The sequence below is a fragment of the Cynocephalus volans genome, chromosome 6 (assembly GCF_027409185.1).
Source record: "Cynocephalus volans isolate mCynVol1 chromosome 6, mCynVol1.pri, whole genome shotgun sequence".
In the NCBI taxonomy this organism is placed as follows: domain Eukaryota; kingdom Metazoa; phylum Chordata; class Mammalia; order Dermoptera; family Cynocephalidae; genus Cynocephalus; species Cynocephalus volans.
Window position 1 is genome coordinate 23,421,394 of NC_084465.1, and position 25,655 is coordinate 23,447,048.

Here is a 25,655-nt window from a genome sequence, read left to right on the forward strand (position 1 = left end):
TTGGACATGACCTGTATCAGCAAATAGTAAAACCAGAAAGAGAAATGCCGTAAAGGAAAAATCCCAAAGGAACTGACATTCTTCTAAGTGGCAAGCCATAATTTTTATTAAGCAATTTATAGAGATTAAGAAATACTGTAATTATGCAGGGAATTGTAGTGTAAGGATTACGCAAAGAAAATGAAGGAAAGGGGAATTATAGGTGGGAAAAGTTATAAAGGAAATAGGTATTGTTGTGAGGCACCCTCCCACAAGAAATGCACTTACACACCACTCGTGCAGAAAAGGGCAGTTTATTCACTACAGCTGGCCAGAGACCGTCTCCCAAGGAGCAGCCAAGGTAGAGCGGCCTCAGGCTTTGGTCCTGTAGGGTTTTTAAAGGCAAAAAAACTACATCCCGTTGGCACACAGTTTTGTCCAGGTGCACAAAGCAAGCTAGGGAGCTAGGTCACAAAGGCCGAGACTGAGCCGGTCGAGCAATCAAGCATACAAGTTTTCATTGTGTGTGGTTCCTGTTCCAATGTAATAATTCACTGTGTATGGCGCCTGTTTCTATGCAATTGTTTTTTGTTTCTATGAGAAGGTCAGTGGTTTCTCATGCGGAAGGGGGGGTAGTCTGCAGGTCAGGTAGGGGGCAAAATGGAGTTACTTAGGTTAAGCAAGCAATTCTGCAGAAGCAGATAGTGTACGTTCTGAGGGTGTAGAGAGCTCTATTTCAGTATGTCTTTGAGGTCCAGGGAATCTATGAACGTCTCAAATCATGGTTGCATATTCTATCCTTTGTTTTTCGTAGATGATGAGTTCGTAAAAAGTCCTTCCGTCTTTGGAATCATTTCTGTTCACCATTCAAGGACCTATCTTAAATGTATTATAGTGTCTCACTCTCTCTTTCCCTCCCTAACTCTAGTTTAACCAGTTTCTGAAAACAGAAATTGGGGCATTATCATATGACATAGAAGACGGGTGAGGTATATTGAATTTATGCTACACCTTCTCTGAGGAATACAACCATGCTACTCACAGTTACTATGAATAATCAGAATCAAGTATAAGGTTAGGAATCTTGGAGTTTCTTATGTGATCCTGAATGCACATTTATAGCTTAGAAATTTAGGTGGCTAAAAGGATCAAAAGATTCCTAGGCAGTCAGTAAAGAATTCTCTTTGTACTAGCCAAAACATTTGTATAGAGTGTTGTTTAGTGAAAACAAACAAAAATTTGTAAGGAATCATGAGCTGCTTTCAACTGTACACGTATTTATTATTTTCAATAACGGTTTCAAATAAAGGGTTTAGGGCCTCACTTGCTGTAACCAAGCAATTACAGTGCTTGGCTTTTTCTCACATGTTTTATGGTCAGTGTCATATCATCTATAACTAATTGACAAAATGCCAGTGTTTGTGTTCCTTAAGATACATCTGCCATTGAGAAAGAAATTAAAATGACTTCTGAGAGGATTTTAAAAAATATAGGGTACAAGTATGTGAAGAAAACATTCTTTTGTCTTACATTTTAAAAGGAGAGAGTGTGTGTATGTACGTAAAAGCCATGGAACTGTACTTACTGAACTTGGAACAATTTTGCCAATTTCCATGGCAAATCTGATTTATGCGGCTTGAACATTTCTCATTTTTACTCTTTTTCTCATTTCACAAACTTTGTCAGTTCCTAAAGATCTACTTGGACACTAACTTTGCTAATAGGCAAAGTTGGCCTTTCCTGTGCTTCTCTTAAAGTAGCCCATCCTGAAACACTGACCTTTTAGTTTAATAACAGTTTTATTTGAGAAAATGTTTAGATCCTGAGAGCTGAAAAAAGTGTTTTCAGAAAGGCCATTTTAAATAGTGAACTCCCAGTGGTGTATATTTTTTCCTTATGTACTTTGGATCAGACCTATCAGAAGAAATATATTGTTGCTTTTTGTATTCTATTGATTTAAAAACAAATAACATGAAGCTTAGATTTGCTCAAAACCCATTACGACACTGGTTTATTTTCCTGCCTCTGCTTTGATTTGCTATTTTAGAATTTAAACTCTTTATGCTAGGTCATGTTTTTATCTTGTGTTATTTTAAATTCTCCATTGTAGCTAAAGTAATTACTTTTTCAGTGTGACCTTCGGCTTGAGACCCAAAAGTTGTGATTTTTCCCCCCGTTGAAATAGCTAGGGCATTAGAAAGATAGTCATGCTTTGGTCTCTTTACTGTCCAATGTCAACCAGCTGGTCACTTGGGTTTGTGTTTTTCAGTGGCCACAGGACCTTTGCTGCCCTCTTTGCTGGTGCTTTCCTTTTCCCACCTGTCTCCCTCCCCTCACGGCCTAACTTAGATGACACCACTAGCTACCTGCATCTGTTTCTCATGTCTCCTCACAGCAGGTGGCACGCTGACTGTGATAGCCAGAAGGATATAGAAAAACAACAAGCCTCCAAGCTGTGTTTTCTTGTCCCCACACCACTGCCTCTCCCCAGTCTCACCTGCATGGCTTCATTCCCATTCACCCAGCTGGTCACCGTTTGGTAATGGAGTCCTTGGTCGTTCCTTTCCAGGTTGATCCCATCAGAATAAAAAGCTCACTGCTGACTTTGGCTTTTTCCCTGGTAGGAAGTGCCTATGTAACAGACATAACACGTGCTATGAAGATAAGACATTATGCTAAATGAAATAAGCCAGACACAGAAAGACAAATGCCGTATGTTCTCACTCATATGTGGCAACTAAAGCAGTTGAACTCACAGAAGCAGAGAGTAGAATGGTGGTTGCCGGAGGCTGGCGGGGGTCGCGGGGGGGGAATGGAGAGATGTTGGTCAAAGGATAAGATGAGCTCTCCTTTCGGTTATAAGATGAGTAAGTTCTGGGGATTTAAGGTACAGCATGGTGACTTTAGTTAATAATGTATTGTTTACTTGAAATTTCATAGGAGAGTAGATTTTTAAGTATCCTCCCCCACCCCTCATGGTAACAGTGTATATGATTCCTGTGTTAATTTGATGTGGTAATAGTAACACAATTATACAAATATTAAATTATCACATTGTGTACCTTAAATATATACAATTTTTATCTGTCATTTGTACCTTGTTAGAAAAAAAACCAAACAACAATAACAACAAAAAGAAGATATGAGACTTACTAGCTCACTTAGAAAACTAATCTCATTGCATTATACTTAGACTTGGTATGCCAAGGCCTTACAAAAACCTAGTTTTAATTGTTTAAATTAAGTTAAATTCAGTTTTGATTGAGAATCTGATTGCATTTTGCCTGAGAAAAGTCTTGCTTTAGTAACTTGAAATAATGTAGTAGAAGTGGTATCATTTTATATATAGGGACTGTTGATCCTAACTGGTGTGTGAAACTTCAGAATATATTGTGATCAGGCAATACTACCTAGGTTAAATATTTGCTTCAGTTTTTCCTAATATTGGAGCTACTGCCTGTGTACAACTTGAAAAAAATTCAGTGTCATGTTGTTTTACTTGTTTATGAGAAGTAGATGAAAGTGTGAAAATCATCACCTGTGGAGTGCATAGTCCAGAACTCCATAGCTGGCAGGTGCACCTGTGTGTCCTATTTTTGGATGAAGGAACCAAAACTCAGGGAGATGAACTGATTTATCCAATGTCTGGCAGGTAGAAAAACAAAGACTATTTGGACTCTTTACTGAGCTACTACTCTCTTCAGTTTCTTTACTGTTATTTATATATATTTTTTAAAAAACCTTTAATACCGAAAAAACCCTAAGATTTGCTGGAATGAAAACAATCCTCTGTTCTAGTGTTTTTCTAGATTTTGTTTGACCTCTTCAAAGTGTATTATGAAGTAAGAGAGAAGCAAAACAGAAGCAGACTAGGAAGGGACCCTAGAGAAAAACCATTAGAGAAAAGCTTTCTCTTTTGCTGCCCAGAGAGGTTAGTAACTTTTCCAGGGTCCGCCAGACTGTTGATGGCCATGCTGGGATTAGACCTCAACCAGTGTTTCTTCCCATTCCCTGATTCCCTAGCCAGTGTTCTTTTTATTATATTCTTTCCTTTCTTACTTGCTCTCTTTTTACAGCTTTATTGAGATATGCTTAACATACCATAAAATTTACTCATTTAAAGTATACAGTTCAGTGGTTTTTAGTTTATTGTAGAGTTGTGCAACCCTCATACAATCTAATTTTAGAATATTTTCAACACCTCAGAAAGAAATCCTGTACCCATTAGCTGTCATTTCTCATTTTCATTTTTTCCTACCCCAGACAACCACTAATGTATTTTTTGTGTCTAAGGATTTGCCTATTCTGTACATTTCATATGAATGGAAGCATATAATACATGACCTTTTGTGTCTGACTTCTTCCACTTATGTTTTCAAGGTCTATTTGTGTTGTAGCATGTATTAGTACTGTACTTCATTACTTTTTATGGCTGAATAATATTACACCAAGTGGATATACTACATTTTATTTATCCATTCATCAGTTGATGGGCATTTAAGTCATCTCCACTTTTGGCATATTGTGAACAATGCTGCTGTAAATATTCATGTACAAGTTTTTGTGTAGACTTATGTTTTCAATTCTCTTGAGTATAAATGTACATTACCTAAGAGTGGAATTGCTGGGTTAAACAGTAACTCTGGTTAGCATTGTGAGTAACTGTCAAACTGTTTTTTACAGTGGCTATGTCATTTTACATTCCCACCAGCAATGTATGAAGGTTCCAGTTTCTCTACATCTTTACCAGTACTGATTTTCTTTTTGATTATAGTGTGCTTGAAGTGGTGTATGTTATTGTGGTCTTGATTTGCATTTCCTTAATGACTAATGCTATTGAACAACTTTTCATGTGCTTATTGGCCATTTGTATATCTTCTTTGGAGAAATGTCTGTCTATATCCTTAGCTCATTTTTAATTGGGTTGTCTTTTTATTGTTTGGCTCTGAGAGTTTTTATATGTTGTATATTCTGTATACTTATGTACTCTGGATACAAGTCCCTCATAAGCTGTATGATTTGCAAATATATTCTCTCATTCTGTGGGTTGTCTTTTCACCTTCTTGATGGTATCCTTTGATGCTGTTGTTGCTCTCTAATAATCCACAACTAAGAGAAAACATCCTTACAAGATTCCAGGACCTCGTACAGGTACCAAAATCCGAGGATGTTCAAGTCCCTTATATAAAATGGCCTAATATTTGCGTATATTTTAAATCCCATGTACTTTAAATCATCTCTAGATTACTTATAATACCTAATACAATGTAAATGCTTTTTAAATGGTTGTTATACTGTATTGTTTTTTATTTGTATAATTTTTTATTATTTTTGTTATTTTATTTTTGAATATTTTTGATCCGCAGTTGTTTGAATCCATGTATGAGGGACCCATGGATATGGAGGGCCCATTGTATCTTCTTTGTTATTGTCCAGTGTTAGGTAAATATTTAAAAAGGTTTTTTTATATCTTATTGTAATTAATTTTTCGCATATGCCCCGAGGCAAGGCATTTATAATGTTGAGGTCATCTAATAACATGTATCCAAAGATCAGAGACAGTACTGTCTAGTTTTCCCTCCAATAAGCTCAACCATTTGAAGTAATACCTAGGTCCTGTGTGTATTCCTAGATTCTCCCAAGTGCTTGTGGTGGTTTCTTGGTCATAATTTTAGGTAGTGGGTTTCTAGTGAGGAGGAAATAGTCTTTGCTTATTTGTTATGGAAGGCTCTTAAGGAAGTATGTAAAATTAGTCCATTTTATTTACTATCTTAGCTGTAAGAATCTTTACAAAACATAATCGTACACAATCTTTTACGTGGAAAGACCAGATGTTTCAGAACAAGTTATCTGGTATTTAGAGAGCTACAGCTTTGTTCTTAGACTGTTCTGTGTCTTTCTCCAATTGTTGGCACTTGAATGTGAATGACATATATTCCAAAAAAATATGGTTCCAAAATTTTTATAAATTATAAGTGTCTTTTTTCATAAATCATGGAAAAATGAATGTAAATACAAATGATGTTCTCTCTGCAATAAATGATTCTGTTAATGCTTAATTACTGAATTGAGAAGATTTTGGTATAATTTTCCTCTTTAAAGATCCTTCCTTACAGCCTTTCCTCCCCTTATACGTGATTGTCAGACTTTAATGTTAGGACATCATTTTAAAGAATTTGTACTTAATAGCTCAGTCCCCACTGGGCATTAAGCAGCTCCTTGAGTTTATTATAATTTTTGGCAGGTGTGGAAATTTCTGGGTCACCAGGGAACTCTTGATTAAATTACTCCTGAAGTGCATTAATTGGTCTTTTCCACAGTGCTTAGGAAGTTCCAGGGAGACACTGACCACCTGGCGAAACTTCGCCCATTCAAATCTAGTCTCAGCTTTGTTTTCCTGAGTATTTTCTTGCTCTTGTTATAAGAAGTTACTTATTTTATCTGCTGCTCTCTATTGATTCTAGTTTCTGATGAAGAATTGAAGAAAAGAGTAGCTGAGGAGCTGGCATTGGAGCAAGCCAAGAAAGAATCTGAAAATCAGAAACGGTGAGTTTTGTGGTATCTGGGAGAGATTTTGGTGGACTTGTCATATTTATGAAATATTTTTAGAGGAGGATATTGTAATTAAGACTCATAATTTGTGTATGGCTTAACTTCAGAATGTGCTGAACGTATGAACTTGGCCATTTTCAGTTTGGGGTTGTGCTTGTTAAAGCCCTATGTAACCCTCTTCCCAAACTTGACTGTAAATTATCATTATATCTTTTGTATAGTTATTCGTTGCATGAATAACAAGCTCTGTTTTGTTAATATGTGAGAAGTAGTTCTTGAGTATTCTCCAGGAGTTTCTCAGTCTATCAACAAATGTGTTTATGATTGAAAATTATATTTTCTGCTCTGGGTATTAAAGTAAACAATATTGTAGGTAATGGTGAACATCATATGTTGTACATAGTGCCTTGAGTAAGAGATGGCACTTATTGGTAACATACTCACTTAGTAAGGTTGAAAATCAAAATTCTGTATAATTCTGTCCTCTGGAGATAACCACTCTTTAACATTTTATTGCTAGAGACTTTTTTCTATGTACATACTTCCATCATTGTTCCTATTATTAATACTACTAATAATAACAGCTAAAAAAATGCTCATTGAGGTATTTTTGTAATAGTAGGAAACTGGAAGCAATCCAAATGACCATCCTGGGGAAGTGGATGAATGAATTATGTATGCCTACAGTGGAATATGAGACAGCCAAGTAGATCCTTATGTGCTGATTCAAAAAGATGATGAGGAGCTATAAACTGAAAAAAGGCAACATACAGAACATCATAGATAATTTTTTTTGGTAGAAAGTACTACTTTTTAAAGACTTAAAAGTATGTACTTATTCATAAAAATATGTGAATACATTTTAATCCAAGATAGAGTCAAGTGCGTCCCATCTGTGCTATTTTTGAAATTTGCATATAGCACAGAGCATTATGGTTATAAGATCATGTGAATGTCTTTCTACCATGAGCACCAGACACATGCCTACTACTGAATAGATGCTTAGTATGTGTTTCTTTTGTTTTGAACTGCCTAACTATTTTGTTTGAGAGAGCTAAATGTAAAGAATCTTTGAACTGGATTTTAGTCCTTACAGGCCGTAGGACCATCAACATATAATTGAACCTCTTTGGGCCTTAAATTTTCATCTCTAAAAATGAGGAGTTTGAAAAATGTTCTCTAATATTTCTTTTATTTTGACAAACTGCTAAACTAACTATCAATTTGCACAAAGTGTATGGAACAAAATATGAGTTTTAGAGTAAGACCACCATTTTCTCAGGAAATAGAGAATGCTTATGGCTTAGGGTTTTAAAAATCAGGATGTAATTAGTATTTCCAAAAGGGCTTGCGTATATTTCAGTAGTTTCCCACGTGGCACTTTATAATTATTTAATTGGGTTGGGTTGATGGAGTATATCATTAGATAGTGTAGTTTAAATATTAAGAAAATTCAGATTACTTTCATTAAACAGCAAAGAAAATCAATATGTTATTGTAGAATTTCTTGTCTTTGAAATTTTATTATTTTTAATTGAATTTTATTTTAATGAGGATTTTTTAGTTAGACTCATATTTACTTTGCTTATTATTTTTCACATAGGATCTTTTTTGTTTTCCTTTCTCCCCATACGGTACAGGCTTTTTGTTAAAATAACTCTCACTGTGATGGTTTTTTTTCTCCTTCATTATTCAACTCCCATTTGCTCTGCCTTGGTCCATGAAAGGGAAAGGGCAGATGAGATGAATAAAAGGTGCCAGTGAGAACCAATTTCATATCTCATGTGGAATGGGGTTGGCAGCCTAGCTGTAACCTGGATAAATGACTATTGATAAAGAATTTATTTTCTGTCACCTTTAAGGAGAGCAGAGGGTGGTAAAGCCTTTTTATTATTTTTTCTTTTTTAAAAATGTTTTGTTTGAAGCCTCCTTCATGAAAACTTCCAGCTGTCAAATCTTAGTATAAAGTGTGTGTTCATCTATATGGTAGTTCTTAAAGGAATCAATAGCTATTTTTTCTTTTTTTTTTTCTACCAGGGAAGAAGCTTTAGAAAAAGCATTAAGAAAGTTTTATGTGCAGTATTTTAAAAACAACTTTTTGGAGTGATGGAGCATTTATATGTTATTGTGTCCGTTGCTTAAATTGAATAAAGACTTGTGAGCAGGTTTAGGAAATGGCTCCTCATGCCTTTGTACTGTAACTCATACGTGCCCTGATTACCAGGTTCTCTCTCTTCACCCCACATGCACACAGAACTGTAGACCAGTTCTCAAGCATTTAAGATCTGGGCAAAGGTCATATGTACATGTAAGTTTTGAACAAACTTGTTTGAGAAAAAGACTTTGCAATTATTTCGATTGTGATTTTTTCTTTATAGAATAAAGAATGTGTAGAGTAAAGGTTAGCGTTGCAACCTTTTTATTATGGAAACTTTTAAGCTCATTCAGAAATAGGGAAGACTACTGTGAATTCCCATAATCCATCACACAGTTTTAACAATTCTTGTTTCATATTTACCCTTGTTCACTCTACCCATTGGTGAGTGGTGAGGAGAAGCAGTGACATTTTTAACAGGCTGGCGAACTTGGTGGCAGGGTAATATTCTGAAATGTCTCCTATCAGGATATCTTAAATAAGGACCGTGTTTCAGTTAGAGTTGGTTGAAAGACTGAAACTTAATTCTGGTTAACTTAGGAAACAAGAAAAATTTTCAAAGCAGATTGGATAGGGAAAAAGAATCAAAAGGAATACTCCAGAACACATTAGCAAGGGAAGAACTGGGTATTTCTAAAAGTATACATAGTGAGGAAGTAATTCCCCAAAAGGAAATCAGGATGAGGCTTCCATAACAAAGAAGAATGCGTGGTGGGTGGCCAAATTTCATTGAACTGAGGGTGCCATCGATTTTAAGATTTTAGTGTATTTGATGTACCACTAAGAAAAAAATTGCTGCAAATAACAACACAGTAGCTTACCCCTTAGAATTTTCTTACTGAAACAGCTCATTAAGACGAATTTTGAATTTTAAAAAACATATCACTTGTATATTTATAAAAAGGAAAAACTAAGCAAAATAAATTGAGGCAGTAGTTCTCACCTTGGCGCGGATGGGGTGGGGGTTGGGTTTGGGAGTAGCTTTTTGGTCCCCAGGAGACGTTTGACAATGTTTGGAGACATTTTTGGCTGTCACAGCTTGTCAGGTGTTATTGGCATCTAGTAAATAGAGGCCAGGGATGCTGCTGAGTACCCTGTAGTGCACAGGACAATGTCCACCCACCATCGCCCCCTGCCAAAAAAAAAATTACCTGGTTGAAAATATCACTTGTGCAGTAGTGAGAAAGCCAGGATTCAGGTAGTCTTCAAGCCTGTTTACAATGGATTTAGTTTTTCTGAATAACTTTTGGACTCAGGGTCTTGATGTCCTTGTTTTTCCACATAGTATCATATTCTGTGTCATCAAAACCTTGGTGACACAGCATTCCTTAAAAGATTGCTCCTCTGCTGTTCCTGGGATTTTTCCAAGCAGTGACACCAATTCTGCAAATGTCAATACTTACGTGCAAGCTATGACAACTGCAGCAGGACTGCTGCCTGGCAGACAGAAAGTGTAAGATGCTTTCAGGCATGTGAAAACTGAAAAAATATGCGTCCTAGAACTGATGAAATATAGTAAATACATACTCCAGATCATCAAATCTGTCCAATTGGAATGACTTTTTGACTGTCTTGCCTTACCTTCCACCCAATGCAGAAGCCCCTTTTCAGCATCTCTAATTGGTAGTGCCACACACATGTAGACCCTGTTCAGAAATCATTTGAACTGAAGATATTTCATTAGTCCATTTAGAATGTACCTGAACTCCTTTTGGTCTTCACTCCCTTAAACCTTATGCAGACATAATATGCTTAAAAGTTGCCTTAGAGGAGGTTTCTGACTAGGGCCACAATGACAGTGCAGCTAATTATCAGCACTGTGACTATATAAGTGTATGTTGTGTTCTCATTTTTTAAAAAGCATTTATACATGGACCCTCAAATCAGATTTATCCTGTTTTATGGGAATCTTGAAAGGTTTGTTCCATTAGCAAAATCATACCCCCCAAATTGCTGATATATTAGTCCATACACTAAAATTTTGAGTCTAATTTGGAATCATGATTTTGCTTAACAAAACAGCTGATAAACAAAATAGTTGCTCAGTGTACTGAGTCCAGAGTAAATGCTCATGTCAGCAGTCTGTTTTTTCTGTAATTCTATGTGTGTTTGGATTATAACTGACCATATTGTGTTGTAACTATAGCAGGCCAATATAGCAAGGACAAAGTGTGCTACAGTTTGAGTATAGACTTTAAAATGTGATTTACCTCTCCCCTGTGCCCTACATCCCAGAGTCAGTCTCTGACAGCAAGAAAAATGTGACTACTTCTGACCTCTCACCTTTGGCATTTGAATTTCACCTCTTTACCTATAAAGGCAAGTGAAAGTGTTTCAGTTTTAATAACTTTTCTTCAAGAAACGAAGAAGAAAGGGAATAGCTGCCTGGTGTAGCTAGATGTACATCAACCAAGATTACTTACTTGCTGTTTTTAAATGGTATCAGTTGAGATTTTCTCCTACTTCAAGTTATTTGGAAAATTATATTAGATTTGTGAGACTTAATTAATTTGGTTTAATAAGTGGTTTAATAAGTTAGTAATACATTTTATCAGCTATCTGGGTTAGAGTACAGCACAGTCCATTTACTTTTTCACTGATAGCAGTATTGATGTCATCAAATAAGGGCTTAAAACTTATTTGTATTTTTTAGTTTCTTATACTAATAGTGAATTCATAGTAGGGATGGTACCTTCTGTTTAAGTTCATTATATATAATGACTTATCTTGATTTTATTTTAAGATAATTTCTGCTTTTGGAAGAAAAAGCTGAAAAGAGGAGGAAAGAGTTCACTAGAGACAAACAGGGTTTTTCAGACAAACAGGTTTAGCATCACATTTAAAATACATAATATAAGAAATCACATACCTAGTGTGGTGCCTTTCTCATAGTAAACTCTCAAAAATATTTGTTAAATTGAATGAATGACTGGGAAATCTTGAAAGTGCGGTTCTATTGTGTGTATGAGTATTCTATGTTATATTAAAATAAAAACAGAAAAAGTTAAATTATGATTTTAAAATCAGACATTAACCAGAGACTATACATACTTGTCTTATAAATTGTTGTTTAATTTAGCATGATGTTGAACACTTGTTTTCCTGTCATAGACACAAATTATACAGTTGTTATGAAAATTACATACCTTCAACCTACATGTAATTTCTAGGTGATCAGAAATACAAACAACTTTCAGATAACAAGTACTGTTGATAACTGATATTTATCAAGGCTTGTTATGAAAGCTTAGTATTGAAGTGACTGTAAGAGATCAGTTAGCAATCAGTATTTTCCCATGGCAGTCACAACTGGCCCAGACAGATGAATTTCATTTCTAATTTACAAATATTTGCAAAGAAGGTGATTACAGAAATTTGAGTTGAAACTCTTCAGTGATGTACACCTGATGTCCCGTTATAACCTACACCACCCTGCTTGGAGGGTAGTGAACAGTTTGTTGGAACTATCTCCTGAGTATTACTTTATACACTCCAACATTTAAGAGATTCTTTGGTAGTATTAAAATCCCACTATTTTAGATTTTTTTCCTTTTTAATCAACTCCATTTTAGCTCAGGTTTTTTTTTTTTTTTTTTTCATGTTTATTGCATTACTGTTGTTTTATATACATACTTTTCCATTTCATTCTGCTTAAAAGTAGTTAGAAATCTAATCAGTTGAGATTGTAATAGGAAGATCACATCCTAGACACTCAGTATTTTTCACTGGAAGATGATTGGAAATGCTGTGTATGTTCTAGGTATTGAAATCTTGTGCCATCTGTTACTTTTATCTTTTTTCTTCAAGTGGCACTTTTCTATTTTTAATTGAGACAACTGCTTTTCTATAACCAACAATTAGAGGAGGTTGGATTATCCAGTCTGTGTTTTATTCACATCTTTTTTCTTCTTTTTCCAAATCCAATTTTCTTTCCTATTGATGTTATGCTGTTATAGAATTCTACCCTGAATCCTACATGGTAAGAATATCAAACCTGAAAAACCAGAGTCAATCCAGCATGACATAGAAATCTGTAACTTTTTTACTAGTTGTAATAGCAGCAGTGATGTTCAACCATTTCTTTTTCAAATGTTTCTTTTAACAGTAATTATAGCGTTTTCTTTCATGAAGCATAGTGTTTGAAGTAATTTGCGCCAAAGTTGGTTTATGCATTTGGAAGTTTCTAGGAATTGGTTTCTCAGAGTTCTACAGTTGTAGTAGTCTTGCTGAAGTTTCTCCATTACCTGGAACAATTTATTTATTTATTTATTTATTTATTTATTTTTGGTGGGGGGAGAGTTGTAATGTACTCTATAAGTTGTTTATTATTTCTTGCATAAACTATTTAAGTTTACTGTTAGAATTATTACTGTTATATAAAAAACAGATGACTGAGATAGACATATGTAAAGTTTTCTAGTCAGCAACAGAACCAGACTAGAACTGGACAGCCACCTAACCCTGTTCAGTCTAGCTGAGGTGATAGAATCATATCCTCTTTCATCATCATGTAAACGCTTATTCAAAGGAAATCCAATACGGAACCTGATATAAAGCTGATTTAAGTGCTGTTATGGTTATAGCTGGGACTGGGGACTAAGCGCTCTGTCAGCCCCCTTCTCCCTTTTTCCTTCCCAGAGACCTGGGAGCCATCCTTGCAGGCCCTAATGCTACCTGGGGCTTTGATTGAGAAACCTGTGGTCAGGGTCCTTTTCTCTCAAATTTGGACACTTTGTGTGGGAGGAGTGTACTTTTCTAATCCAAATAGCATTTGTTGGATAGACTCAGTTCTGTTTCTGTTTTAGAAGTTAGGTGGGCAGTGGCTTGATGCCCATTTCCTTAAGTCCAGAAGTCCATATTTATGGGCAGTGGCCCACGTGGGCTGGGCCTAGCCCTGGCTGATCCTCAGTCCTGGGCCTTCTGGAAGCCATCTGCTGATCCTTCTGGTAATGCTGTGTTAGGAACATGTAGAAGAATGTGAGATCCTTCTATGCAGGCAGTTTACTCTGGAAATACTGGAGAAATATAGAGAGAGGGCCTCCCTTTTGTCTCCTGACCTTAATAGCTTTGCCAATAGAGCCTGAAGCTGAAAGGGAATATGGGCAACATAGTTGTAAATCAAATGTATATTTCATCTCAGGATTATAATATTTTCAAACATTGTCACATTTTCCTATTAAAGTAATAGCCCCTCCCTCCTCCTTTTCCTGGTTGGAAAAAACTGTTAAAAAGAGAATAGCTTAAGTTTTTGTTATTTTATTGAGAGAACCCATGTTCTTTTGCATTCTACTCTTACCCAGAAGCAGATATCATTTGTCTTTGATGAAAACTTTCCTCACAATTTATAGATGACATACACATAGAACATGCACGTTGGAGTCACATATCATCTATGAAAACCATTTCAGAGTAGAGGACCATATGCCCAACTAAAATGAAAAATTAACAAAAATAGTTGTTGTTTTCTTCTACTTACTGTGTGCTGAGCACTGTTCTAAGCATTTCATATGTTTTAATTCATTTCATCCTCACAGCAACCCTAATGGGTAAGTATTACTATTATTCCCACTATATAAATGAGGAAACAGGCCAAGAAACTTGCTGAAGGTCACATCTAGTAAGTGATGGGGCTGGGATTTGAACCCAGGTCTTTGTAGAATTCATGCACTTAACCACCCCAGATTACTAATTTTGTGTGTGCAGGGAATACCTTTTTTAAAGTTTTTCATTTTCAATTGTAGGAAGGTACTTCTACAATAACTTGTATTTTCTTTTCTAAACCATTAGTAAATAAAAAGTTTTTTCTGCTTCTGGTTATAAGATCTGGACAGCTGCTGTGTGTGGTTATTTTTAAAACTTGCTTTGTCTTATTACCAAAGTCTTTTGAGAGTCTGTCTTTAAAGTTAATATTCTTTTTTTATGTAGGCTACAACTTACTATTAACTGTTTGTGCGCACATTTTCTGTGATGGTGGCAATTTGGATTTTCAGTTCTTGTTAGCTTAAGATTGGGACATTTTTCTTAATAGCACAGTGGGAAATTTGTGGAAACAGATAGTACCCTGCCTTATGAACTTTAGAGACAAGTATCTCCTGGTCAGTGAGGCACATGTGTGCTGACTAGCAATCTGCTAAATTCAGTGGAGCAACTTGGGCACCTTCATGGTGGGGGGATTTGTCAGCCTCCCTCCAAGAGTCAGGAAGCAATAAAGAGGCACAGGATTTACTTTAATAAATGATTGCAGAGGGGAAATCATTTTTGCATTTCTCCTTCTATATTCATTCTCTTTCTATATTCATTCTTAGACCTTTTACCTTTTTTTTTTTTAAACCGTAGACTTGGACTCGTTCTGTTATTTTGTATTGGTTTTATTGCTTGAAGTGTTGGGTTTTTGGCTTGTATTATTTGTTGTTACTGTTTATTTGCCTTTTGTTTGATAGTCAAAATCATCACATTTAGTCTATAAACTTATATGTTTTAAAATCAATTAAAAAAATGAGCTACTGGTACAGTTTGGCTTTGGAACTAGAATATTGAATTCCTCCGTCAAAATATGTGCAACTAGCACAGGAACTATTTATTATTATATACTGTTTATAATTGTTTCCTGACATGTAAACTGTCTAGCTCTTTTAGGCTTTAACCATTTCATTTGGAAAGTTTTTCAAGTTGTCTCATTAAAATGATTTTAGTGTGATTTTGGTGTCAAGTATAAAGTATAGAAATAGGGGTTAACCATGTAAATGTTTCAATTAATGATTTAAATTAGAGTTCCTTTACAGCTTCTCAGAATGAATCTTTTAAATTTCATATTTCCTGGTTCCATTTTGTGAATGATGATTAGATTTAAAAAAAACTCCTTTAAAAGACCATAAATTACAGTGCATTTTGCCTTCCTGATGGGGTTGATGGATTAAAACCAAATCACATCAAAACAGTACCAAAAAAAGTCAACTGAAACCATTAGTTTAATGTGAGAAATGTCTATTAATTTTAAAACCCTTATCCAACAGAGATCCTGCAACTCTTTTTATTATTTCTACAGAACCAGATAGGTTTGACAGAAAGGTCATTCTTCAAACTCCTGAAATCGTGGATGATGTTGGTTTATTTAAAAAACAAAAATTACCAAAGAAATCTACCTATCGAAGAAATTCATATAATACAAAAGAATAAAAAGTCACTTGTCTTTCCCCCTCCTCTGCTCTTCCCCCCATAAAATCACTTACACATTCTTACCCTAGAAGAAGTACAGTCATGTACTACATAACAATGTTTTGGTCAGCTACGGACCACATATATGATGTTGATCCCATGAGCTTATAATGCAGCTGAAAAATTCCTATACCTAGTCATCAACTGACACTGTGGCTGTCAACATAGCCATCATAATGTTGTAGTGCAAACACATTACTCAGGTAGGAGCAACAGGCTGTGTACCATATCGCCTAGGTGGGTAGGTTATACCACCAAGGTTTGGGTAAGTAAACTCTATGATGTTTGCATGAGATTGCCTATCGATGCATTTCTCAGAATGTTTCCCCCTCGTTAAGCAAAGCCTAATTTTTTTTTGGTTGGCAGGCTGGTACAGGCATCGAAACCTGGACCTGGTGTTATCAGCTCTAACCAACTAAGCTAACTGGCCAGCCCTTGAGTGTAATTTGTAATTTAAAAAAAAAAAAAGATTGAATAATGTTGTATGACTTGCTTTTTTTTTCCCTACTCAATTATATATTATATATTGTGATCTCCCTTCCCATGTCAGTATATATAGATCTCAAGTAGACTTTAGATCTTGTGATATATGCCATTTAAGAAGATTTGCCCTAAAAAAAAGAAATGCCAATAGTACTAACATGCAATTATAAGTAACATATGTAATAGTAATAGCTAATGGTTTTGACCACTTCCTTTGTCCGGAGCACTTTGCATGTGTTGATCATTCAATCCTCACAGCAGCCCTCCGAAGTGAGTGTGATCTGCTGGGCTCCTCACTTGGTCGATGAAGTGGCTGAAATACAGGTTCACTTGCTTACAGTGATATCGCTGGAAAGTAGAGGAGGTTGGATTTGAACCCAGGCAAGTCTGGCATCTGAAGCCATACTCATCATCACTCTGTTAGACTGTGTCTCAGAGGCTAAGTAATTTTCTGTTCAGCACTGACGGAGCCTTTTTGATGTGGTTTACTGAAGGTTTATGTTTTATAGGCTTCAGCACAGTCAATTATACCTTGCCTATGGATCTCAATAAATAATTTAGTTTGAAAAGAAAATCCACAAATGAAAGGGCTTTTTTGGTGCTTTTGTTTTTTAAATTCACACGACTATGTTTTGAAATAAAACTGTCAAAATCCTGTCAAATAGTGGGTGAAAATTAATATTTCTGTAGATTTTGTTGTAATATGTCGGAAATTGTGCAGTTCTTTGTGAATATATCTGTCAACTGTATGATTGAGTTTTTATAGAATTAAGGAAAAGAAGCACAAACTATTATTCAAATGAATTTCTGTAAACTTAAGTTATCTGTATAGCCCCACATAGGTTTGTCTTAGAAACCTCTTTGCTCAAACTACTGAAAATGTGGATAATGTTAGTCTTACAAAGAGTTGAGGGTAATATCAGATTTTTGATTACTGATTATTCTTGATTCCTTCTTCCTGCCTTTATGTCCCTATTTTCTCCCTTACCATTAATTGTCCCTGTTGAATCTGCTTTTAAAATATGTTACAAATACATTACCTCTCATCATTTCCATCCCTGCCTTGGTCTAAACCAGTGGTTCTCAACTGTGAGACATTTTGCTCTCTTTCTCTATGGGCCATTTGGCCATGTCTGGAGAACTTTTAGGTTGTTATAACATAGGAGGAACTACTGGCATGTAGTGGGCAGAGGCCAGCGATGCCACTAAATATCCCACAATGCACAGGACAGCCCCCTACATCAAAAAGAATTGTTTGGTTCAAAATGTCAGTAGTGCTTAGGTTGAAAAACCCTGGTCTAAGCTGTTATCATTTTTCACTTGTACTATTAGAAAGTCACCTGCATGGGGCCACTCTTGTCCCCCAGATTCTGTTTTTCACAAAGCAGCATTAGTATGCTTTAAAAAATGTTTTGAATCTGTTGGTTTCTTTGCTTAAAACTCTCTAATGGCTTTTCATTAGATATAACAAAAAGTCCAAGCCCTTTCCCTTGACCTTCTAGTCTTCTACCTTTGTACATTTATACACCTGTGCACTGAGACTTCCTTTCTTACCACCCTCTCATTGAACATTTCTGCCACATCAGCTGCCAAACCTGTTTGTGCCTACAGCTCTTTGCCCAGAGTACTTGTACCCTATATTTTGCATGGTTGTCTCCCTCTTACTATTCATAGTTCTTCTTAAGTAACCCCCAGAGAGACTTTCCTTGATTGCTTTATCTAAAATGACTTTTCTTTCTTTCCTGTCCTCTCATTCTAGCTGTCTTTTTTTCTGCTTTATGTTTCCTTGCAGAACTGTATGTGTTTGTCTCCCGCATTGGAATATAAAGGTCTGTGAGGGCAAAACTCTTTGTTATATAGGAGTTACTAAAGAGAATGTATTACTAAATTACAATAATATTTTACCGTGTGGCTAAATAGATTAAGACGGGATAGATTTGTCCAAAAGGGAAAAGAGGTGGATGAGTCATCATATGACAGCAGCACGTGCCATTCAGTGACTTTTTGCTGTGTGCCAGGAGCTATGTGGGTACATTGGTCTACATTAGCTCCAGACTCCCCGAGAGCTCTTTGATGATGCCTGCCTTAGCCCATATGGTAGCCTATGAGATGACACCCCTCACATTCCCTTCAGAATCCCAAGGCTGGGTCACCCACTTCCCCTTCATCAAACTGGGGAGAAAATGGATGTGGTAGCTCTGTTCTCTATGGATTTATTTTATAATCAGAAAGCAGCTTGCAGAGGTTAAGTACCTTGCTGTAGGTTGTGTTACCGACAAAAGGCAGTGTCAGGATTCCAATCCAGTTCTCTTTTACGCCATGCCTCTTTCCTAATACTCTACTTCCTCTTCAAGTTTTCATGGTTCTTAGGAAGCCACTGTGATTGATGTCTTCCCTTCTAGTAGGCTTAATTAGCTTTCATTTCATTTTTTTGATGTGGGGACTGCATTATAACTCCAGGGGCAGTATTTTTTGGTTTCAGGTGACTTAGGCAAAAAAAGATACCCTTTTTCATCCTGTCCTGAAACAGTTGCTTAATTTGATTCATTTTTAGTGAGCATTGTCTAAAAGTGAAAACCTGACAGTATGAGAGTATAGTCTAGGCTCTGGACTATTTTTATTGTTGGCTAAAAATATACGCAAAATTTGTAAGTAAATATATTTAAAACATATACTATATTATGCATTTATATGTTATATGAGACTGAACCAGAACATATTTTATATGTCTTTGAGGCTTGGCTGTTGGGACAGAAGTCATGAAGTCTCTTCTGTCTCTGGGCCTATACCTCTGATTAGCCCCCATAACCCCTGTCAGAGGGGTTCCAGTTGTCCTTTGAATATTTGGTGTTTTAAGTTCAAGAGGAGCCGGAGTAGTAACATGGATTTGTATCTTGAAACTTTTCATCCTTTACCTGGTTTGGTGAAATTTTTGTTGTAACCTGAGAGATCTTCTCTTCCCTCATTCTGCTCAACCCGGCCTCCCTGGCTCCTGGGAATCCGTGCCTCAAGGCACCAGGAAGGCACAAGTTCCAAGTGGCCCCTGTGTTCCTGAACATGGTGAGTTGAAGGTTGTCTTGTGCTTCATGCCCTTTTATATCTGTCCTCCCATTCACTGCCTTTAAATGTTTTTGGATTTTTTTTGGGTAGATTTTTTGGTTTTTTGCTTGTTTTTTCATTTTCCAGCAGCTTGTCAGAGGAGTGACACACACTCAGCAAACTCGGCTTTAGACAGCTTTTTGTAGACAAGGACAACAAATTTTTACCAGTCAGGGAACAAAGTGAGAGAAAAATGAGGAACAATATTAGAAAAGAATCCTTTGGGAAACTGCACAAAAAATGTTATATTAAAATCGATACCAGGGCTTGACCTTTTGTGGTACTGTATATTTTGAAGCCTCCTATTGATTCAGTTTTAATAACATGTTTATTCTAGTTTACTGACATATGCCTAGGGAGCATATAAAAACAAAAGACCAAATTCTTTATTATGGTGGTTATTTAAATTTGTTTCAGGCATTTTTTTATGGCTTGCTAGTGTTATCTGTAATGCATGTATTTCACATATTCTTGTGCAGTGTAAGACTTTGACATATTATGAGGATGGCAAAGTGATTTTTTTTTACTTTTTTTGAAAATACTCTTGGCCTTGCTGTGATGTGTAAGTGTATCTCCCCGCTCCCATTACAATCTATTTTTGCTTTTCTTCATGTGTATAGAAGACAGAAAAGTCTCATTTTGATTGCCTCCCCCCCCCCCCCCAGTCCTGAAAACCATCGGTAGTATAATCTGCTGAGTCTGGGAACATTTGGTGGCAGTTCCATGCATAAAGACAGCTGTCTTTTACTGTATAACTAATGCCAAAATGTCAAAGAGTAGAAATCTCCTTACCTGACCTCTTTGAGATCACTCAGTCTTGTCATTTCAAAGATAGAAATATTCATTGCTTTTCACCATGGGGGGCCATTCACACTTCACTTAGGAACGCAGTCATCTTAAGGATGTTGTCCAGTCATGAACTGGGTGCACTGTCTGCTCATCTCCTCAGTTTTTTCCTTTGAGAAAAAAACAATTTTCTTACCTCATTCAGATGATTTCCCCCTCCATACAGATATTAAGAAGTATCCAGAACAGCAGGAAAGACTTGAGAGATATACCTGGAAAGGTTAGCCCGTATATGGCAAATTAAATGAGATTCAACCTGTAGAACAGCAAGTCAGTAGGCTTGGGGAGAAATAGGACGCTTGGATCTAATTCATGGTTTTAAAGTAATAGTCCTGTTGTTTATGGGACATCTGATATCACATGTTGAGAAGCCAGACAGCAATTCCAGGAAGGCTGTAATGAATTAGTGGACATTTTGAAAGGGCAAATAAATTAATCGAGAAGCTGAAAGACTCAGAAGATGGGGATACTTGTATGGTAGCATGGGGTGGGAGGTGGGGCTGAGGCTCAGCAGACATGTGTCAGGGGGTCCCTGTGGAGGTCCAGAGAGTAGCTAGTTTCTCTTTATCCTTGAGTCTTCAAGTGCTGGAGGGACCTGGAGTCAGTAGCAGCTATGCTACTGCTGCCTTTCTGCCTGCTGCCGGTAGTGGGCCAGGCATTCAATAAGACATCAGTCCCTGAGCACCTCCCCTGTTCTTACCTCTTCTGGGGTCTGCCCCTGCCTGCTTCTCTTACCTTGTCCTATATTTGATTTGTTGTCATAGCCTGGTCTGACATGTTCTATGTTCTATCATCCCCCCACCCATAATATCTTCTGAGTACCTAAGAATATCTACAGATCAAAGTGAAAAATCACAAGGTACATGATAATAGTAACTGTTTTTTTCCAATTACAAAAATAACACACACTGTATAGAAAATTAGAGAAATGCAGCTAATCAAAATGAAGAAAATGAAAATCTCCCATAATCCCACTCTTCATGAAAAATCCCTGTAAATATTTTGGTACAGACATACATACACACAGGGAGAAAAATAACAGAAGTGGTGTCATATTGTTTTATTGTTTTTATGAGATGCTGTGTTTTTGCTCTTAAGATATATCATGAACATGTTTTGTCCATATATCACTTCATGTTAGTTCACTATTAGACATTTGGGCTTCCAAATAAATGGTTGAGAATGTTTCACTATTATGAACACTCTGCATTAAATATCCTTGTTATTAAATTTATACATATCCAGTATTATTTCCTTGGGGTAAATCCCTGGAAGTGGAATTACTAGGTCAAAGGTTATAAAAAATATTATTATTGCCAAATTACCCTCAAGAAATTATGCTAGTTAATTCACTAGCAATATGAGTGCCTGTTTTTTGTTTTTTTTTCTTCCCTTTTTCCCCTCACTGTTGCAAATTTTGGGAACATGGTAAAACTGCTGTTGTGTTATGTGCATGTGACCAATGTGACTTATCTTTTTATTTGGCTAGTATTTTCATTAATTTTTAATGGGAGGTACCTAGTGGAATGGCATAGTCTTTTTGTTGTTCCTGTTGTTTGAGTATTATGAGAGTTTAGGCCCTTAATGTTTATAGATATAAAATCCTGTCACTGAGATGTGTATATAGCTGGTGAGATACAGTAGATATATAACAGGTAAGATACAATATGCAGCTGGTGGAGAATCCAGTTGCCCTGGTGTGAGATCAGTATTTCTGAAATTGCCACAACAGATCAGGCCTCAGTGTGATTTAGTTAACTGATCAACACCATGCCATATCTACGTATGTATGATTGTGTCATAAGATCAAGTGTCAGAGAAGAAATAAATCAGCTTTGAGATATTTCTAGCTTTAGAAGTAAAATAATGCTTTGTACATGGTCGCTACTAAATAAATATTTGTTGATGTGGAATTTGACCATTCTTTCCTATTTTGAAGGATAACATGGTGTTTGCCTTTTGCTTGCTACACAGAAAATAAAAGGGAAATCAAATGAATTGAAAGATTGAAATGAAAAATCTATGAGAAGTGAAATGAGTGGCTAAACTCTAGGCTTAAAAAAATGTAGTTTACACTTTTGTTTATTTTTGTGTTTTTTGATTCTCTATACTGACCTGATTTGTAAATTCCTTTTGCAATTAATAGTTTTTTAAGTGTCGATCTTACCATACTGAAAACATAAATGAATATTTTTGCTGCATCCTTTCTTGATTTCAAACTAATAGCAGAAGCACAAGTTTAGTTCATTGTTCAGGTTCACCCTGGAGTGAGGATGAACCTAGAGAGATACACTTCACCTTTAAGCCACATCATGCTGATTTAATATTGTGAACACAGACATAGCATTAGAGATGGAAGAGATTTCAGTGTTTTGGTTCTTTAAAAACAAAAGTAATCCAGAATTGGGAATTGGTATTAGGAAGACTCGGGTTCTAGTCCTGCCTTTTCATTTATTAATTGAGCATGGATGAATCACAGTTTCCTTAAGCTCAGTTATCTCATATTTAAAAATGGAAATAATTATAAAAGCACTAAGTGCTATTTCCCTCTGAGTTTTGTTGTAAAGATCAAATAATATACTGAAATTGAACCTTTAAATTTTTATAATAATGCTATTTTTAATAGTAATAAAAATAAAAATAAAAGAAAAATAAATTAAAAATAAAATAAAAGAAAAATAAATTAAAAATAAAAATAAAATAACATTAAATTGGCAATACCCAAAACACACTTTTTTCAGTTTGCTGTGTATGATGACTCCATAGATCACTGAACCAAAATAAAAAGCACCTGCATTTGAAAATTTTCTTTACTGTAAAGTATTAAGCTATTTAAAAAATTTTTTTGCCCCCTCCCTTTTCCTACCCCAGGTTTAAAAGCTATCCCCCCTTTACATTGCTTTTCTATTCATATTATCTTTCGCCTGCCACTTAATTGTTCCAGGGTCTTTAGTTATTGCCTTGTTTTTGCTGTCTTTTTGGATTTATATTAATTAACCTTATCTCTGGGCTGGACAGTTTCAAGTCTTGGTTTTTTTTTGTTTTTTAAAAAAGATGACCAGTAAGGGGATCTTGACCCTTGACTTGGTGTTGTCAGCACCATGCTCTCCCAAGTGAGCTAACTGGCCATCGCTGTATAGGGATCCGAACCTGTGGCCTTAGTGTTATCAGCACCACACTCTCCCAAGTGAGCTAACCGGCCATCGCTGTATAGGGATCCGAACCTGTGGCCTTGGTGTTATCAGCACCACATCTCCCAAGTAAGCCATGGGCCGGCCCCAAGTCTTGGGTTTTTTTAAAATTTTACCTTTACTTATAAACTTGCTTTTCTTACCTTTTGTGTTCGTGGCCCAATATTGTAGTCAGGTAAACTCTGAAGCTTCTCTAGTGTTCTTCTCCATGGATAAACTGATAATATATATGAAAAAATTGATGGTTCCGATTTTGTTTTGATAGTTCTTCCCCAGGAGCACATTAGTTCTCATATGAAATCTTTAAGGTATCTTTCAGGTCCAAAATTCTAAGTATTGGCCTTCTAATGAAAATTATTTTCATGAGGACTTCCCAATGTGCTTGAAGTTTTAAAAGGGTTCGTGTTAGGGTTACATTTATTTATAAAGATGATGTCGTATGTTCCTATTAAATCTGTTTTTACGTTACTCAATGTACTTTTTATCTGTAAGTAAGCAGATATATTTGTAGTAGTAAAACAGGTGGCCTGGGAGCTTGAGTTAAAGCATTGAGCCTTAGTAAGTGTAAAACAGAATACTATGTACATTTGAACATGACAACTATTAATTGCAATGCATTGTCGTGGGAAGGAAAAAAAATAAAAGTGGTCTGTATGGCCACATGGTGCTTTTCTACTGTCATATGTGAAGGAGAGTGATAAAATTATCATATCTTCACTTAATTCATTTTTGAGCCATGTGAGATCTTTAATTTTGTGTGTTTTGCACAGATAAAGGCAAAGGCTCGATTGTGGTGCTTTTCATTCTTTGTTTTAAAAACGAATGGTCTATCTTTTATTTTTATGGGACTGACCGAGAGAGGTTAATTTACCATTAAGAAGGACATTTTTAAAGCAAACAGGTCTCTAGCTATTTTAAGAGTATTTTTGCCAACTGTAAACATGAGTCTTAAGGGAATTTTTAAGAATTGGCAGTAGGGAGAGTTTCATGTTCTACTAGCAATCTTTTGCAAACTATTTTGCACATTGTCTTTGAAACATTTATGTTACTTTAAATACTGTCTTCTGAGGTTAATTTTTTTGTGTGTGTGTATATGAAAATGAGTGACATTGCTACATAGTTGCACTGCAGTTGTACACATGCACACACATCCATAGATATACTTAATGCTTTTAGGATTTATTTTTTCATAAACCATTTGAATTGACCTTGTTGGATGCTTATATCTTTTTCCACCCCATTTCCTTGTTCATAGACATATGCACATACTGCAATTCATAGAAATTCAGATATATGTTTTATTTTCAGTAACTTGGGCATTTCATTTCACCCTGGAAACTATAATGCAACTGTATAACAATGTCACTCATTTTCATTTTTATTCTTGCTCAATCGCTATTTAAACAAATGGTAAGTTAATATCATTGCAACCTTTACTACAGATTTGAGTGTATTGTATATGAAGGTTTCAGGAGCCAGTCATTATTATGTGACATTAAATTTAAGAGTGATTTTAGTAAGGTTCTATAGATATTTGAAAAGAAAAAGAATTTGTAAATGTGTCCCTATTTAAATAGTACTCCCATTTTGAGTTAATTCTATTAAGCCAATCTAAGAATGAGTTAGAAATTGAAACAGTGTTGTAGCCTCTAATAATGTTTTTATATGTGGGGTTTTTTTTTGAGTGCTTACTTTCATCCAGGTTATCTCTATAAAAAGAATGTGCTTTGTGAACTATGTACTACAGATAAAATTATTTTAGTACTAGGAAAGCTGAGTTAAAATGGATTAAGCAAGGAAAGCTTAGTTAACAGTATGTAATTAATGTGGATTTCTAGCATTGTAGTAATATCATTCCTAAATTATGAGGGAAAAAAACGGGCCAAAAGTTAATGTCTTTTGGATTTGGATAGGTCTGATTTGAATGTGAGCTTTTTCTCTTGGTAATCTGTAATTTTGAGTTGGTGACTTACCCTTCTACACCTCAGTTTCCTCAGTTAGAAATTGAGTTAATAAGAATACCTACCTGATCGACTCGTTTTCAAATGAGGGTTAAATAAGGTAACATATGTAAAGTGCTTGGCATGCATTAAGCTTTCGATACAAAACACTTATTCTTAGAACTCTTCTCTTCT

At 35.8% G+C, this 25,655-nt stretch overlaps 1 protein-coding gene and 1 long non-coding RNA gene across 3 annotated transcripts in view; one reads left to right on the forward strand and one right to left on the reverse strand.

Annotated features, from left to right (window-relative positions):
* Positions 1-25,655, forward strand: part of CHCHD3 (coiled-coil-helix-coiled-coil-helix domain containing 3) — a 290,998-nt gene that overhangs the window by 46,118 nt on the left and 219,225 nt on the right. Inside the window, exon 3 of the mRNA XM_063099894.1 lies at positions 6,444-6,525. Within this exon, the coding sequence (XP_062955964.1) occupies positions 6,444-6,525 (82 nt within the window). The remainder of the gene's footprint in view (positions 1-6,443; positions 6,526-25,655) is intronic.
* On the reverse strand, positions 13,152-23,853 carry LOC134381198 (uncharacterized). 2 transcript variants are annotated; one of them, XR_010023917.1, is made up of 3 exons: positions 23,664-23,853; positions 20,276-20,439; positions 13,152-13,772 (listed from the first exon to the last, which is right to left on the reverse strand). It is a non-coding gene; the product is annotated as an uncharacterized LOC134381198 (long non-coding RNA). The 2 variants fall into 2 exon arrangements; XR_010023919.1 differs by lacking the exon at positions 13,152-13,772 and adding an exon at positions 19,155-19,619.